At 42.4% G+C, this 16,937-nt stretch overlaps 1 protein-coding gene across 15 annotated transcripts in view; it reads right to left on the reverse strand.

Moving 5' to 3' along the window:
• NPL (N-acetylneuraminate pyruvate lyase) overlaps window positions 1–16,937 on the reverse strand; it is a 45,989-nt gene that overhangs the window by 18,698 nt on the left and 10,354 nt on the right. For 14 of the 15 annotated variants that reach the window (XR_004179535.1, XM_031657871.1, XM_031657876.1 and 11 more), the window contains 5 exons: window positions 13,111–13,184; window positions 10,624–10,711; window positions 5,010–5,067; window positions 2,382–2,457; window positions 408–500 (listed from right to left, as the gene is read on the reverse strand). Coding sequence is in view for 14 of the 15 variants with exons in the window: in XM_031657871.1 (XP_031513731.1) it covers window positions 408–500; window positions 2,382–2,457; window positions 5,010–5,067; window positions 10,624–10,711; window positions 13,111–13,184 (389 nt within the window). In the remaining variant the exon portion in view is untranslated. Of the gene's footprint in view, window positions 1–407; window positions 501–2,381; window positions 2,458–5,009; window positions 5,070–10,329; window positions 10,597–10,623; window positions 10,712–13,110; window positions 13,185–16,937 lie in introns of those variants that run through there. The other variant, XM_009192003.4, reaches the window with a different exon arrangement.

A 16,937-nucleotide genomic window follows, 5' to 3' on the forward strand; every position in this document is an offset into this window, starting at 1 on the left:
AAAGCTAGAAGAGAAGTCAGAAGAGATCAGAGGACTTTCCTATGTGCTATAGGCACTAAGAATACAATAGGTTCAAGGTAGACACACTCCTCTCCTAGTGAGGCTTACAGACTCACGTCTTCTCAATAAGAAGAAGGGGTGTGTGTGGTAAAGACGAAAGGTATGTGCTACAAGTGCCCAGAGATCAGATTTCCTTTCATACCTAACAACTTCCATTATACAGCAGTGCGAATGATTGATAAGGGCTGGGACTTCAGAGGGACATTTAGAAGCAACTGGAATTGCCCAGTCAGTGGTGGTGTGCTTTTGTGGCATGGGGTAGGGTGGGATGGAGTGGAGTTTCTTAGCATAATAGGGTAAAATGTGAGAGTTGGAAGGAAAGAAATATCAAAAGAAGCAGTACTTACTCTTTACCCCTGTCAAGGCAGGAATGTGATAGTAATAAAATGGCAGGGCAGGGGCGGCAGCAGCCACTTCCTTTAGGAAATTAATCAGGATATCTGAAAGAACAGCAGGAACAGTCATAGTGAGAACAGGTGTAAAACAGTGGCCCTCCCTGGTAAAAAAAACAAATCATCTGATGAAACACAACCATGTTTCTCAGAAGCCTCAAATTCTCAACCACTCTTACCATCCCGGCTACTGCTACTGCAATGTTTTTGCAACTCACTTCCTTCAAGTTTTATTTTCCTTCTGTAGAAAGCCCAAAATAAGATGATTATTCTCCTACCATACTAAACTCTATTACAAAATTGATGAAAACCTTCCCATATATTAAGAGATGATGATGAAAAACATAAGTCCATCACATGAGACTCTTGTCTTCTTACCCCAAAAAGGCTAAGTGTGGACAGTAAACAACAGAGACTACTATAGGACAATAATAAGATTTTAATTGAGAAAACCCTGTAACAAAAAGATAAACAATATCTGCTTCAAGAGGGAAGTTATAGGAGTAGTGGCACATTTTGCAAGAATGGTGGCACATTTTGCAAGAATTCCAGCAAAATTTGGTACTTTTCCCTTTGGGGAGAAATCCAGATACATCAAAAGAGAGCACACTCTGGTTTGCTGAGGAAGTGGCATTTCCTGCATCATCTCATGTGAGCTTTGCCTGCAACGCTACTGCAGATGATAAGTCCAGCAGCACTCCTCATGCTTTGGATGCCACTGGGTAAAAGGAGAATTTTATATAGGTCATCTGAATACTGTTATGATGTGTATTCAGTCTATGATAATATTTCTGACAAATTATTATGTATACATTATTTTTCCTTTTAGGAAATATATTCATGTAAAAATTTGTAAAGCCATGTGAAAAAATTTTTAAATGTTGGGCTGGACACAGTGGCTCATGCCTGTAATCCCAGCACTTTGGGAGGCTGAGGCAGGAGGATCAAGGCCAAGAATTCAAGATCATCTTAGGCAACATACCAACATCTCGTCCCTACAAAAATTATTTTAAAAATTAGCTTGGCATGGTGGTACGTGCCTGTAAGTTCCAGCTACTTGGGAGGCCAATGGAGGAGGGTTGCTTGAGCCCAGGAATTCGAGGCTGCAGTGAGCTATGATCATGCCACTGTACTCCAGCCTGGGCAATAGAGCAAGACCTCATCTCTAAAGAACAATTTAAAAAATTTTAAAAACTTTAAAAATGTTCATTTTAAACTAGCAATTTATAAATATTAAATTGCTTACTTACATGAATTATTTTCTATGTATCAATAATAGGTGATATTTCATGACGATTTAGACCTATTATGCATTTAATTATGGATTTATTTAATCATGTAGGCGAATAGTGTCTGTTTTTATCCTTCTAAAATTTATACTTCTTTTTTTGCTAATCAAAAAGGATTAAAAAGACTTGGTATACTTAGACACCATAAATAGTTTGCACAGAGAAGACAGTAGAGAAAGAGAAAGCAATACTTTTGTATTTTGGAAGGCAATGAATATTTCTGTGAAATCTCTTAAAATTCATCATTCACTCGACCTTGAATAGGATGTGTAGTCTCAAAATGCCCATCACTTATATTCTTCTAAGAAAAATGGTCCCATGCTTTGCCATGTGACTGACACCCTATACAACTCACTGGTCCAGGAGCAGACACTTGACCCAAACATAGGCATCTACCCATCAACAGAGGCTCAGCAGATTACCCAATCAGATCGATTACTGGGCAAAAGAACTGAAGTACTTTAATGCAGTCCCTTTTATGGATCCAGGGAGAGCAAATATTTCAGAGAACCACTGTACCTTTGCAACTTTAAGCCTCCAATCTATAGTGCTTTACTCTCACAAACTAAATATAACCATTTTGAATGGAGGCAAGAAGTGGACCATGTGAGGTGCCATGCATTCAGGCCTATCTACTTACCTTTGGTCCATGGCTTGAGGAAGAACGGTGCAATGACAGCGATGCCATCAGCTCCTATTTCTGCTGCATGTTGGGCCTTTAAAGGAAGAAAGAAGACCATATTGGAACAAGTGATTTACTACAGTCATCTATAGCTTAGATACTAAGATCAGTAACAAGCTCCTCAAATTTGCCAACTGATGTACCACTGGAGAGTGGGAAAATTAACCAAATTTAATGAATGTCATTGCCAGGAAAATCCCAGGTCGCAAAGTAGAGCTCCTTGATGACGGTGAGCTGTGCACTTAATCTTATACTTCATATTTTGTCAGTACAAAAAACCTTGCTAAGGAGACATAAGTAGGTCGTTTGATAAGTTGTAACTGTTACTCAAGATATCTGCTGATATAATTTCTCTTCTGTTTAGCCCATTGCTGATACTGTCTTTTCTGTCCAATGACGTGACAGTCATATTTAAAAATTTATATTAGATTGGGAATGCAGTTGAGACATGCTGAAAAGGAAAAGATTATATATATCACAGAAGATACTTTGCCCCATATTTCTAATATTTTCTCAAATTCCTCCAGAAAAAAGTAACATTTCCTCTTGCTGGACCCTTATAACACTATGTATCTATTTCAAGTAAAATACCTAAACCTACCAGGTTGTAAGGCAGTTGTGTATGGTGACTGTCCTCCAACTAGAGTGTAAGTCCCTCAGGGCAGGGCTCAGATCTTGCTTACCCTTGAGTCCAGGTCAATCATGGTGCCTGGTACATAGCAAGGAACCAGCAGATGCTGTTGATTGTTTCGGAACATGCCCTACTCTCTAAAAAGGGAAAAGGGCTTCCTTCTGAGACTTTGACTTGTAATATCTATATCTAATAGACGTGATTATCTTTCTGCAGAAGTAAACTAGAATAGTTAAAAGGAGAAGACGGGGATATAGCCAAATTAAGGCACTGGGAATAATTTCATTAACACAGGATCAGAATGTGATATATTTAAATCATTTGATTAGTACTCTGTTTAGAAAAAGAGCAGAAGAGTAACCTTAGCTGAAAGCAAGGAAAGAGGAAACACCTAAGAGAGTTGATGGCAGTGTCCATTCAAGCATCATCCAATAAAGAGTTATGGCTAAGAAGATGCCAATGTTACTGTCTCTTTGGCAAGACTACCCCTGTACCAGCAGATTATCCCTATTCCAGAGGATTATTAATTCCAAAATTACTTCTATACTATTTGGGTGTTCAGCCCAATGGATGATACTGTCATTCACATCATTACATGATAATATTTTAAAATTTGTATTATACATTGGAAAAGAAGCAATTGAAAAGAGAGAAAAAAAGAAAAATATACCCTACACCATACTGCCTTAGTTGAAAAACCTTTTGTAAGAGAAACAAATCAAATGTAAGAGGAATAATTCAAGTCTCTAAATTCTGATTCCACACTTATTATGGCTAATGATAGATCTTCCTTTGCATCTTGCCTAAAGCACTAAATTGCAATTTTTTGCAAATATATTATACATCCCATTTTTAAATCCAAATAGCCAAAACAAGCAAAATTCATTAAGAAGCAGCTGGGCCAGAAAAAGTCATATATCTAAGTTCTGGAAACTTGGTCAATTTGTAGCAGTCCAGGTACAGGGCCTTCTGATAAACAATTTTGAATATCTTTGTGCTTTTTTTTTTTTTTTTTTTTTGAGATGGAGTCTCGCTCTGTTGCCCAGACTGGAGTACAGTGGCACGATCTCAGCTCACTGCAACCTCCGCCTCCTGGGTTCAAGCAATTCTCCTGCCTCAGCCTCCTGAGTAGCTGGGATTATAGGTGCCCACCACCATGCCCGGCTACTTTTTGTGTTTTTAGTAGAGACAAGGTTTCACCATGTTGGTCAGGCTGGTCTCAAACTCCTGACCTCGTGATCCGCCTGTCTCGGCCTCCCAAAGTGTGTGCCTTCTTTTCTTAACCAATTCACCCAGGCCTCAGAATCACCATACCACCTGCTTTTCTGCCAGGAAATTTAACCCCTTCCTGTCTTGCTTCTGCTCCACCTAATCTGCTAATCCCTAAAGCTGGAGCAATCCAATTGTCTGTGTTCTTGTTCCTATATTCTGGCTAAAGAGTGTACCCAGAAAAAAAAATTCCACAACTGTGCTGAAGGGTGGTATGACAAATTTATAACTTACAACTTAAGTTGGTCTTCAGTACCACCAAGCAATCCTTTTGTGTTTTAGCCCCCTCCCCCTTTCTCCAATGCAGAATTCACATTTGCCATTCTTTAAGTCTTTATACTTTGTCCATCTGTGCCCTGCAGATGGCACTGCCTTCTACTTCACAGAGAAAATTGAAATTGGCTCAGTTCTGCTCCTTACCTGCAAACTCAGCTACAGCTGCATCCATCCTTACTCTCCTTGGAGGAAGGTGCCTCCATCTCCTATTCTATAGTCATCATCACCTAGAGCTACAATCCTTTCTTCATGGCTCAATGCCTGCTTCTAGGCAGTGAGCCCCTGAGATCCCACACCTTATCTTTTCAGGCACACCATCCACGACATAGCAAATATAGTACTGATTTTAACTGCAGCATAAAAATTGAGGCCCCATGAGTGGTCTCTCCCAGATGGAGCTGCATACATACCAGTTCCTGTGACTCCTTCAAGCTCAGTGCTCCTACGTGAATTACCACCTGATCCAGCCTGCAAAAGAAAAAAACACTGCTGCATCGCTTAGAGTTTAGAGGCATGCAGAAGGGCTGCACTATCCTGGTTTGTGCTGGTTTTAGCAGTTAACTGACACCTTATTAATCTCACTTATTAAGTTCTATAGCAATATATTTAATCTACCTAAAGGGACTTATGGTGATCTTTTTAACATAGGTCATTGATATCAAAGTCTTGTCATGTTACTGAGAGGTTGGTTGTGATTTGACTGTGTCTAGGATGATTCTGATTTCATAGCAGAGAATATTCAGTCCCAGAGGAGGTATTTAAAGGCAAGGTTAAAAGGGTATTCCATTTCTTCCTTTCTGTAGGAATACAGCCATTTCTGCAATGACTTCATTTCGAGCCAGTGGGAAGGTGGTATGTTCATTCAGTATCATGGAGGTTTCATATCACTAACAGCAGAAATATATGCTGAAAACTGTTAAACGTGTACATAAATGGGATTCATCTCTCATTAAGTTAGAGGCAGAGGATCACAGAGATAATTTAGTCCATGCCCATTATCTTAAATTGGAGTCTGTAGAAATTAATCTTATATACATGCTTACATAAAACATTTCTAAGTTGTGATAAAAGACACAAAATTTAAAAATCAATTCTAGGTTGGGTGTAGTGTCTCATACTTATAATCCCAGCACTTTGGGAGGCTGAGGTGGGTGGACTACTTGAGCTCAGGAGTTCAAGACCAGCCTGGGCAACATGGCAAAACCCCATCTCTACCCAAAATACAAAAAATTAGCCAAGTGTGGTGGTGTGTGCCTGTAGTCCTGGCTACTTGGGGGCTGAAGTGGGAGAATCACTTGAGCCCAGGAGGTGGAGGCTGCAGTAAGCCAAGATCATGCCACTGCACCCCAGGGTGGGCAACAGAGCAAGACCATGTCTCAAAAAATAATTAAAAATAAAAATAAAAGAAATAACAAATAAATTCTAATGGAAGTAAATGATCTAGTTTAATCATGTTTAGAATCAATTTATGTGTTAGATATTACATATGATTTTTGTACATAAATGATATTGCATATATTCATATAAAAGTGCTTTGCATATATCTGGCATTGGCTAATATTTGTTGACTTAGATCAAATGTAAATTTAAAAAAATCAAGATGCCAATGGTGAATCAAGCACTAGGGAAGAAATCTAATTGGGAGGTGGTGCAACATAGCTGTTAAGAACTTATATCCCAGAGTTAGAGTCTTGAGCTTGAATCCTGACTGTTACGAACCAGCTGTGAACTCCTCAGAAAGGCACTTAACACCTTTACACTTCAATTCCTGTAATAATTCAGATAATAACATTACCTGTCTCACAGGGCTATTGTAAGGATTATGTGAGTTCATGCAAGTAAAACACAGCATGGTACATGACATAGTAAATGCTTTATAAATATTAGCAGTTATTACTGTTAAGCCTTAAGAATAGAGACAAAGAAAAAAAACAAGTTTGGGAGAACAAAAAAGAAAAAAAAAGAATAGAGCCTTTTAATGCTGCAAAAATATAGAAAACAGTAAAGAATCATTAGGGATTTTAAAAAATGTTCAGGGAATAGAATTTAAGGTTCAACCAAACAGAACTTGAAAAGCAATAACTGATTAAACAATACATGAGTACTTATTTTGGTTAAGCATTGTTTTAGATGCTGTATTGGGTGGTATACGTGCATGAAGATAGGTATGATACTGAGATATTTTTGGTTGGAGATAAAAATAAAGAGTTTCCTCAAAGAATACAACCAGGAACTAGTCCTGTGAGAAGTGAATTCACTATAAAAAGCAATTTCCTACTTTGCAAATCTCCTCAGAATTTGGCCAAAAGGGGATATTTGCTCTGACACCGTGATGTTCATTTTTGGGGGTACTCCATGTTCCCAACTGGGGAGAGGCCACAGTGAGAATGGTCTTCTCAAAGTGGGATTAATAATGTTCAGCTGTGAATGCAGTCATCCCAGTGAGTTTTCTGAAGGACCTTGAATAAACACATGCCCTCATGAGACAGAGACACCACATTCCTGTTTAGGCCCAATCACCGAGTCCTCCAGGAGTTCTTGGCTAACTGTGTCTTAGGTAAAACAGGACCTAGCTGGGAAGTGACATGATCAGCTTTGTATTTTTAAAGGATAACAGAAGACTGCTGAATGGAAAAAGGAGGGCTGACTGACCTGTTGAACTCTCACCAGCAGTTTTATTGTAAGACCCCTTCCTTCACTACCCCTTTCTCTTGGCTTAGGTGAAGCCAATCATCCATTCGCTCTTCCTCGTTCTCCTGGGCTGCTAGGCACAGCTACCACTGTTGGAAATTTAAAATACAAATTTCCTAGTAATCTCTCAATCCAGGAGGAGGTTCCAACAAGCCTCTGGCTGTCATGACTCATTTATCTGGAGTGGCTACTCCAAATCTTGACTATTCCTGTCAAGCTCTAAATTCTACCCAACTCCTTGTTCTGAGCAGATGTCCTAGAGTCCCAGACACCAAAGATGAAGCTTTTACAAACTCCCTTACCCTTCCTCCTCTCCACCTGTGCACGGGGCTACATCACCATTTGCTTTCCTCCTAGCTGCTGCTGCTTTTTTTTTTAGACGTCGGCCCGCTCTGTCGCCCAGGCTAGAGTGCAGTGGTGCGATCTCAGCTCACTGCAACCTCCACCTCCAGGGTACAAGCTATTCTCCTGCCTTAGCCTCCTGATTAGTTGGGATTACAGGTGCCTGCCACCACGCCCAGCTAATTTTTGTATTTTTAGTACAGACGGGTTTTCGCCATGTTGGCCAGGTTGGTCTCAATCTCCTGACCTCAGGTGATCTGCCTACCTCAGCCTCACAAAGTGCTGAGATTACAGATATGAGCCACTGTGCCAGGCCTTCAGCTGTCTTCTAAAGCTACTCTGTCTACTTTGGGTTGTGTGGATGGTCCCCAGCTTATGACGGTTTGACCTTACGATGGTGTGAAAGTATCATTACACTCCCTGACTTATGACGGTTATGTCTTTAAAACTCAATGTAAATTGTAAGTTGAATCAATTTCTGATCAATTCATCAGGACGTAATCCTATCACCAGTGAAGGAGCATCTGCATTTCAAATCCCTAGCCAAAACCCCCTATCCAAGACCTTCCATCAAAGGTATCAATTCACCACTTTTTTTTTTTTTTTTTTTAAAGAAGGGTTTTGCTCTGTCACCCAGGCTGGAGTGCAGTAGTCACCAGGCTGGAGTGATTTCGGCTCACAGCGACCTCTGTCCCCCCGGGGCTCAAGTGATCCTCCTGCCTCAGCCTCCCAAGTGGCTGGGACCACAGGGGCATACCACTATGCCTGGCTAATTATTTTTTTTATTTTTTGTAGAGACAGGGTCTCCATATGTTGCCCAGGCTGGTCCTGATCTCCTGGGCTTAAGCAATCCGTCTGCCTTGGTCTCCCAAAGTGCTGGGATTACAGGTATAAACCACTGTACCCAGCCAAGGTTTACCGGTCTTTTCTGTATCTTTAATCTCTTCTCCCATGGCAGTGTCCTTTCAGCATAGAAACACGTTCACCATTTTTCCACTTAACAAAACTATGCTTCTTTCAATCTTGCCTATTCCTTCCTTCCTAATGTACTACTCCATCTCTCCTTCCCTTTGCCAGAAAACTTTTTGTGAGGATCAGCTGCACTCACTGCCCCCACTTGCAGATATCTGTTGCATTCTGTAACTTACTGCAGTCTGGCTTCTCTGCAATAACCTGGCTGGCCCTGCTCTTTCAGAGGTCATCAGTGACTTCCTATGATGTGTCAAACCTAGTGGTCTTCTCGGTCTTTCCTGTGCTGACTTTCATGGCGTCTAATAGTTATTATAACAAATGTTATAATGAACATAGCATCTACTGCAAATAGTTACAATGAATTCTTACATTAGTGTGAATGTGTTTAGTGAACTGTGCCTGCCAGGCATTGTTCTAATCCTCACTACAACCTCATAAGTGAGGTACTATTATTACTTCTATCTTAGGGATGAAGCACACAGAAGTTAGGTGATATGCCTGAGTTCCCAGCGCTAATAAAAAGCAGAGCTGGGCCTCAAACTCAGGCAGTTGGGCTCTATGGCCCCTGCTCCACTGACAGTCTCTGAAATCATTCTTCCTGGTTGCAGTGACAGGACTCACTCCTGACTGGCCTCCTACCTTCTGAGGGCTTTCTGTCTCTGCCTACCTTCCCTGTCCCTCATTTTTGGTACTGTTCTTAATATGTGCCCTTAGCCCTCCTGTTTTCATACTCTGCCCACTGTCCTTAATCTTTTTGGACCCTAGATCTGACAAAATTAACTGAAAGCTGATGGCTCACCAGGTTCCGTGGATATGCACTCAAATTTGGCACATAATTTCAGGTACTGGAGGTGCCCTGAAGCCATTAAGGATTCCCAGGGACACTATGGGCTTCATAGTGACCACCTCTGCTCACTTGGAACTTACCTCTAATCTTTTACTTCCACCTAAGACAACATCAATCACTCCCTTTTTGTTTATACATTCATCAGAAGGGTTGGGGTGTTAGTTTTCATGATCTAACATCCCTACCAGATGGTCAGCAACCTGAAGGCAGAGCCCTTACTTTATACTGCTGGTGCCTAGCACAGTACATAACATATAACAACATAACAGAAAATCAATAAAACTTAGTTGGCCAGGCACGGTGGCTCACGCCTGTAATCCTAGCACTTTGGGAGGCTGAGGGGGTAGATCACGAGGTCAGGAGATGGAGACCATCCTGGCTAACACAGTGAAATCCCATTTCTACTAAAAATACAAAAAAATTAGCCAGGCACGGTGGCATGTGCCTATAGTCCCAAGTACTCAGGAGGCTGAGGCAGGAGAATTGCTTGAAGCCAGGAGGTAGAGGTTGCAGTGAGCCAAGATCGCACCACTGCACCCCAGCCTGGGTAACAGAGTGAGCTCCATCTCAAAAAAACAAACTTAGTTAACTGGAAGTGCTTTTGGAACTGATACTATCCTGTTTGTTCAACCATGGCATGAATTGGGTGTTACAAAAATATATCACTGCACGGAAGTTTATGGACTACAGAAAGTCCTCCAAGAGAACAAGAAGCAGCACCATAAAAGAGCATGTTGAGTCGGATGCATAGAGACCTGTAAGGAGAAGTGGGCCAATACAAGCATCAGGCACTCATCCCGAGAAGGGAAGGGGTGTGAGTTGCTCAGTGGAAGAGCCAGGTGACCAGCAGAGTCCATTACCACCCTCCCCTCTTATCCTTCAGCCCAAGGACGGGTAACTGTGAGGGGATTGGCCCCGTAGACAAGTAAGCAGTTTCCCAACAGAACCTCTGGATGGCAGGTGTGTCTAGCACTCTGGCTGCCCTTCTGCACACAAAGGGAGGGGGCTCTTCTCCAAGAAGCCAGGATCCCTGGGGTCCTGCTCATCTTCCCACCAGCTGACCTCAAGCCCCAGCTCTGACCAGAAAGCAGGGAGGGCATATCCTCTGGGGAAGAGGCTCACTTAATACAGCTGTGGCCAAAGGGCATTTTTATCCTCATGCAGCCACTTACTTGTCCTTCCCTTTTGTCACCCACTCCTCTGCGACCTGGCGACGCTCTGAGATGCTCAGGGACAGGCCTTCTCCCGTTGTACCATTCACTGTTCAAACAAAGAGTAAGTCAGTGGGACGACGGAGCACCTCTGCTCCTCCAACCCCAAGTCCGAAAGTGCAGGGTCAAAAACCGCTGCACTGAGGATGGTCAGGAGGGGAAAATGCCATGTTTCCATTTTCACTTCAGGCTCCATTTTTTTTCCACTTTCACCTTGTCAAAGGCAGTGGGAAGGTTAATTGTGACTTGTAATTATAAATCTGACCTTGATATTAGGGACAGTCAGCAAATACTTTAAATAAAGACAGAGATGACTGCCCACATTTTATGTCAATCTCCAAACACACTACCCAGTTTTATATCTGGGCTTGAATGGCAGAGAAATCAACACCATCCAGTACCAGAATGTCAAATAAGTGGGAGTTACTCATGCGGGTACTTTTGTATACTACAGATCTCAAACTATCTCCACTTATAGTTTGACATGACGGTAGTGCTCTAAGACAACTCGTTTTTTAAGTATTTTATAAAAAAGCACAAAGGATATTAATATTTCTTATACCAAGTGCTCTTACATATCCACTTACTCTAACAACCCAGCAAAGTAGAAATTATTTTTCTCATTTACAGATGAAAAGATAAAGTCTGAAACAGTAAATAATTTGTTTGAATCCAGAGTTGTGTGATTCCAAAACTCATCCTCTTTCCTCTTTTCCTTCTACTACAATCATTTCTTTTTTATTTTATTTTTTTGAGACAGAGTTTTGCTCTTGTCACCCAGGCTGGAGTACAGTGGCGTGATCTTGGCTGACTGCAACCTCTGCCTCCCAGGTTCAAGTGGTTCTCCTGCCTCAGCCTCCTGAGTAGCTGGGATTACAGGCACCCACCACCATGCCCAGCTAGTTTTTTGTATTTTTAGTAGAGATGGGGTTTTGCCATGTTGGGCAGGCTGGTCTTGAACTCCGGACCACAGGTGATCCGCCCGCCTCGGTCTCCCAAAGTGCTGGGACTACTGGCGTGAGCCACTGCGCCCAGCCTACTACAGTCATTTCTTAATGGATCACAGAAAGATGCCTATGGCAGTAGGATACATTACTGAGGTCTCATGCATATGGTGGCACTCTGAATCTCTAAGCACTCAGCACTGGGCTGGAAGAGGAGAGGTTCGGGAGGCAGGGGAGGGGAGTTGGAAAGTATTTTTAACCACTCCTTTGGGGTCTTGACTTCAAGTGTGCTCTGGTCATAGGGATGTTCCTGCTTTTTCCTCATACCCAGGGGAGATCTGCTGCCCTTTGTGGAGTAAGAATCTGCCTTCTCCACTATGACTTAGTGTTGTAGAGGGACATTGAGTGGTTTTGTAATCAGGTCTCGGTTTTGACATGTGGCCCAGGACACTTTTTCACACAAGTTTTAATCTGCTCTGATTATTATTACCAGGTACCTCTAGCTCTGGAGGGGCTCCTGTTGGTAGAGCAATAGGTCAGGGCCAACGTGTAGTCTTCTCAAAATAAAAATGCATTCAAGGGTCCAAAAGCCCAGAACACCATGCAAGGGACACCTCAATCGCAGGTAAATATAGTTGTCAGGCTTAAAATGTTCAAGATCTAATTTTTTTAAACTTTCACTTTCTATGAAATAAAAGGGGATAACTGCTAGTCCTGTGATTTCTTTGTGTGCTACCTTTACAGTATTCCTTCCATTCACAATTTGAAAGGCCAGGGGAAGACAGAATAAAGCCCATTCTTAAGAGAGAGAAGAGGCTGGGCGCAGTGGCTCACGCCTGTAATCCCAGCACTTTGGGAGGCCAAGGCAGGCGGATCACCTGAGGTCAGGAGTTTGAGACCAGCCTGGCCAACATGGTGAAACCCTGTCTCTACTAAAAATACAAAAATTAGCCAGGTGAGGTGGTGTGCACCTATAGTCCGGCTACTCAGGAGGCTGAGGCAGGAGAATCGCTTGAACCTGGGAGGCGGAAATTGCAGTGAGCTGAGATCGCACCACTGCATTCCAGCCTTGGGGGTAGACAGAGCAAGACTCCATCTCAAAAATAAATAAATAAATAAATAAATAAATAAATAAATAAATAAATGAAAGAGAAAAGAGGGTTTATTTGTTACTTAAGAAGGTTTAGTTATTATTCTACCACTTCTTGGCTGAAAGGCCTGGGGCAACTTAGAGTATCTCTGAGTCACATATTTTCATCTCTAAATGGGGATTAAAAAGTAATACCTTAAGTGTTGGCACACTATCAAATAGGTAATCTCTTGAGGTGCTTTGTAGGTCTAACATTGGTGGGTCTACAAATTCACAGATTTTAGTTAGCTTAACCAGGCTCCATCATAACTCGTGACACCATGACTCTATGACCTCTTGGCTGGTAACCAGGTGAGACATACCTTCTAAAGACTGAGCTGGAGACATGCAGAAACATCCCCAAAGTTGACTTACCAAAAATGTTCTTCACTCCCTGTTCTTTTACAAGATAATCCACATACTGACCAATTACTGAAAAGTTGATTTCTCTAGAAGACATGGGAAAAATGGGAAAAAATGGCATATTTAGTCTTTTTCAGATTATTATTCAACAAATCCTCAGGTATATAAACTGCTCCCTCTTGCTAATAGTTATTAAAAATCCACTCCATTTGTGAAATTCTTAGCCTGCTGTAAATAATGCCTGGGTTTTTTTCCCCCCTGAATCTGGTGATTTCTCCACTCAGCCAGGTATGCCTCACTTTTATGAGCAAAACACTATTAGTTATCAACACAGGCTTTATACTTACACCTCATCACAAGCAGTATTTAAAAAGTAGTTATGGAACTATCTTTTGCCCAGCGCTCTCTCTTTAAAGCCCATATGGCCAGCGCTTTTGCCCTTTTAGGGGAAGAATGATGGTTGGAGACCTAGTTAAATGAGAACTTAACATTTGCCATTTGATTCCAAGTGCTGGGATTACAGGTAGGAGCCATCATGCCTGGCCTGTCCCTTTTTGTGTTTTCCCACCCTACTCTTAGGTTACTTAGGTCTATCTTCATCACTGGAGGCCATTATCCATGATCAATTATTAGGAAGTCATTACAGAGGATGGAAACATTCATTTCTTAGGCTCACAAGATAGGAAAAGTCAACCTTAATATTATAAGAATTTTAGCACTTACTATTTGGGACAACACATGGAGTCTTAAACTCATCTGTATTTGCTGGTTTTATATTGAACAAGGTTAGCAGTTAGAAAGGAACTTTGTCATCACTTTGCCTCTCAAAGGCGGAATAGCAGCATCAGCATCCAGGGGACTTTATTATACACGCAGAATCCTACGCCCCACACAGTCCTGCCCAGTTAGAATCTGAATTTTAACAAGATCCCTGGGTGATCTGCATGCACTTGGCAATTTGAGGCACACTAACCTTGTAAGGATCTGATGCTTAAGATTAATGTCTCTTAAAATCATACTGATTTCAAAATCTAGGAACTGACTCACAAATTGTATTAGGCAACCTGTCCTTAATCAAAATGTAGGAGGGGAATGATGGGCAATGAAGAGTGAAATCCAAAGGAAAATGGTGCAGCAAGCCTGGGTTAAATGGTTACACTGTGCCCGTGGTTACCCTGCCAAGAACACAGAGTGCTAGCTGGCTTCCACTGCACTTTTGTCCACAGGACCAGAGAATCCTAATTGAAGTTTGGCCTTATTAACATTCTTTTCACCTTTACCTACTGTAATTCCTTAAACAACAAAAATAAACCAACAAAATCTGATGCATCTAGGAAACAAAGACATCAAATTGTATATGTCAAAAGGAATAAGAACAAAAAGAGGAAAGCTAGAGAACAACTGCCTCTGAGGTTAAAAGGAAAGCTACTAAATGCAAAGAATGCACAGGCAATCATGCCTATAACAAGCTCAGAGTAAAGATAGCAGGCCTGAGCCTGCCGCTTGGGAAAAAGTGTGTTAATGCAATTATAAAGCCTATAAGGGAAGCGAACTCCCTCATTATGGCACATGCCCCATATCCTAACACTGCTCCCTCCTGGCCTCAGTCTGTACCTGGAACAGCCCAGGTGTTCAGCAAAGGCTAGGCAAAGGAGTGGTGATGTGGGAACTTACAATGATAAAATCACCATGAGCTCTGCCTTTATAAGCTTCTTAGCACCACACTTGCATAATATTTTGAAATTTCATTATTACATTAATTGAGTAAAGAAGACAGTATACGTGATTAAAATAGCAAAATATAATGAAGGTTATGACTTAGGCAAAAATTAATTGTACGGGGGCTCAGAAGAGGGACTGATAAATGACAGCTAGGGAGGCTGGAAAGAAGGCATCAAAGAGCTGAATCTGGATAAATAGGACAAAACCCTATGATCCTTCTTCCCTCCTCCAACACCTTTTTTTTTTTTTGAGACAAGATTTAACTCTGTCACCCAGGCTGGAGTGCAGTGGTATGACTGTGGCTCACTGCAAGCCTTGACCTCCTGGGCTCAAGTGATTCTCTTGCCTCAGCCTCCCAAGTAGCTGGGACCACAGGTGCAGCTAACTTTAAAATTTTGGGTAGAGATGAGGCCTCACTATGTTGCCCAGACTGGTCTCGAACTCCTGGGGTCAAGCAATCCTCCTGCCTCAGCCTCCCAAAGTGTTGGGATTACAAGTGCGAGCCACCGCGCCCGACCCTTCCAACATTCTTGAGAGGTACTGTTTGCTTGGCCCTATTCTAGTATCATCCTCTTTTAAGGAGTTGGCTGCACACTTAGGCAGGTCTAGGCCAGCATGTGAAACTGGAAGCTCTTTTTTCCTCCATGAACTTCACAGTTTGATGGCCTCATTGGATAGTGCTTCCACCTACACTCACCTCTCTCCTTCAGGCTTTGCTGGGAGACAGGCTATTCAGCTGACAATTTCACTCAGGGTTAGAGGTCTAATGGGTTATGCATTATCTGCCCCTTCAAGAAAGGAGAAAGTCGTTTGCTGCTTCTTATAAAATGCCCCTAACCTACAAGAATGACACTAATGGCAGAATTTTGGGGGCGGCGGCCATCATCCAGAAAATGTTCTTGGACTTAAGTCCTTTTGGAACTACCAGACCTCTTCAGAGAGATCTAGGTTGAAAAGGGGCTAACTCTAAATGTGTTTGACTTTGACATTACATTTTTTAACAAATGAGTATTTGAAAAGCCAGAAAAATCTAACAATGTCAGGGCTGCTGGGTATGGTGGCTCATGCCCATAATCCCAGCACTTTGGGAGGCTGAGATGGGTGGGTCACTTGAGGTCAAGAGTTTGAGACCAGGCTGATCAACGTGGTGAAACCTCGTCTCTACCAAAAATGCAAAAATGAGTCAGGTGTATTGGTGGGCACTTGTAATCTCAGCCTGTAATAGGGATGCTGAGGCAGGACTGCTTGAACCCGGGAGGTGGAGGTTGCAGTGAGCTAAGATGACACCACTGCACTCCAGCCTGGGTGACAGAGTGAGACTCGGTCTCAAAAAACAAAACAAAACAAAAACAAAAACCCCCAGGGCTACACTTCCATACAGTTGGAAATTAGAAAGAGCAGCAGCAGGCCCACTTTAGAGGACTGGATGCCCCCAGGTCCCTCAGGCATTTCAGATCCCTGCCTGACTCTGCAGGTGCAAGTTTGCAGCCTTGGGCTGGGATGCTCAGCAGCTCTAGGCACAAGTGGGGGTGAAATCATCCAGGGCTGCTACCACATTTGTTACACAGGCACCCAAAAGGCAGGGTGAGGGTGAAAATAATTCTCCTTGAGGACTCTGTCCATTTTTGTTTTTTCTTTTGAGACAGGGTCTTGCTCTGTCACCCGGGCTGGAGTACAGTGGCACGATCACAGCTCACTATAGCCTCAATCTCCCAGGCTCAAGTGATCCTCTGGCCTCCCCAGTAGCTAGGACTACAGGTGCGTGACACAACGCCCAGCTAATTTCTGTATTTTTTATAGAGACAGGGTTTTATCAGGTTGCCCAGGCTGGTCTCGAACTCTTGGGCTCAAGCAATCGGCCCACTTCGGCCTCCCAAAGTGCTGGAATTACAGGTGTGAGCCATCATGCCCAGCCTGTCCCTTCACTTGTTTTCCCACCCTACTGTCATGGTACCTAGGTCTGTTTTCATCACCGGTGGCCATTATCCATGATCAGTTACCAGGAAGTCACGAGAGAGACTGGAAACAATGAGATGGAATTATTCTTCTGCCCACCCACTGGGCATTTGGAGCTCAGTGCTCACAGAAGTGAGTTGACAGAAGCCAATTCACTTGAA

The sequence above is a fragment of the Papio anubis genome, chromosome 1, assembly GCF_008728515.1.
Source record: "Papio anubis isolate 15944 chromosome 1, Panubis1.0, whole genome shotgun sequence".
NCBI classification, from domain to species: domain Eukaryota; kingdom Metazoa; phylum Chordata; class Mammalia; order Primates; family Cercopithecidae; genus Papio; species Papio anubis.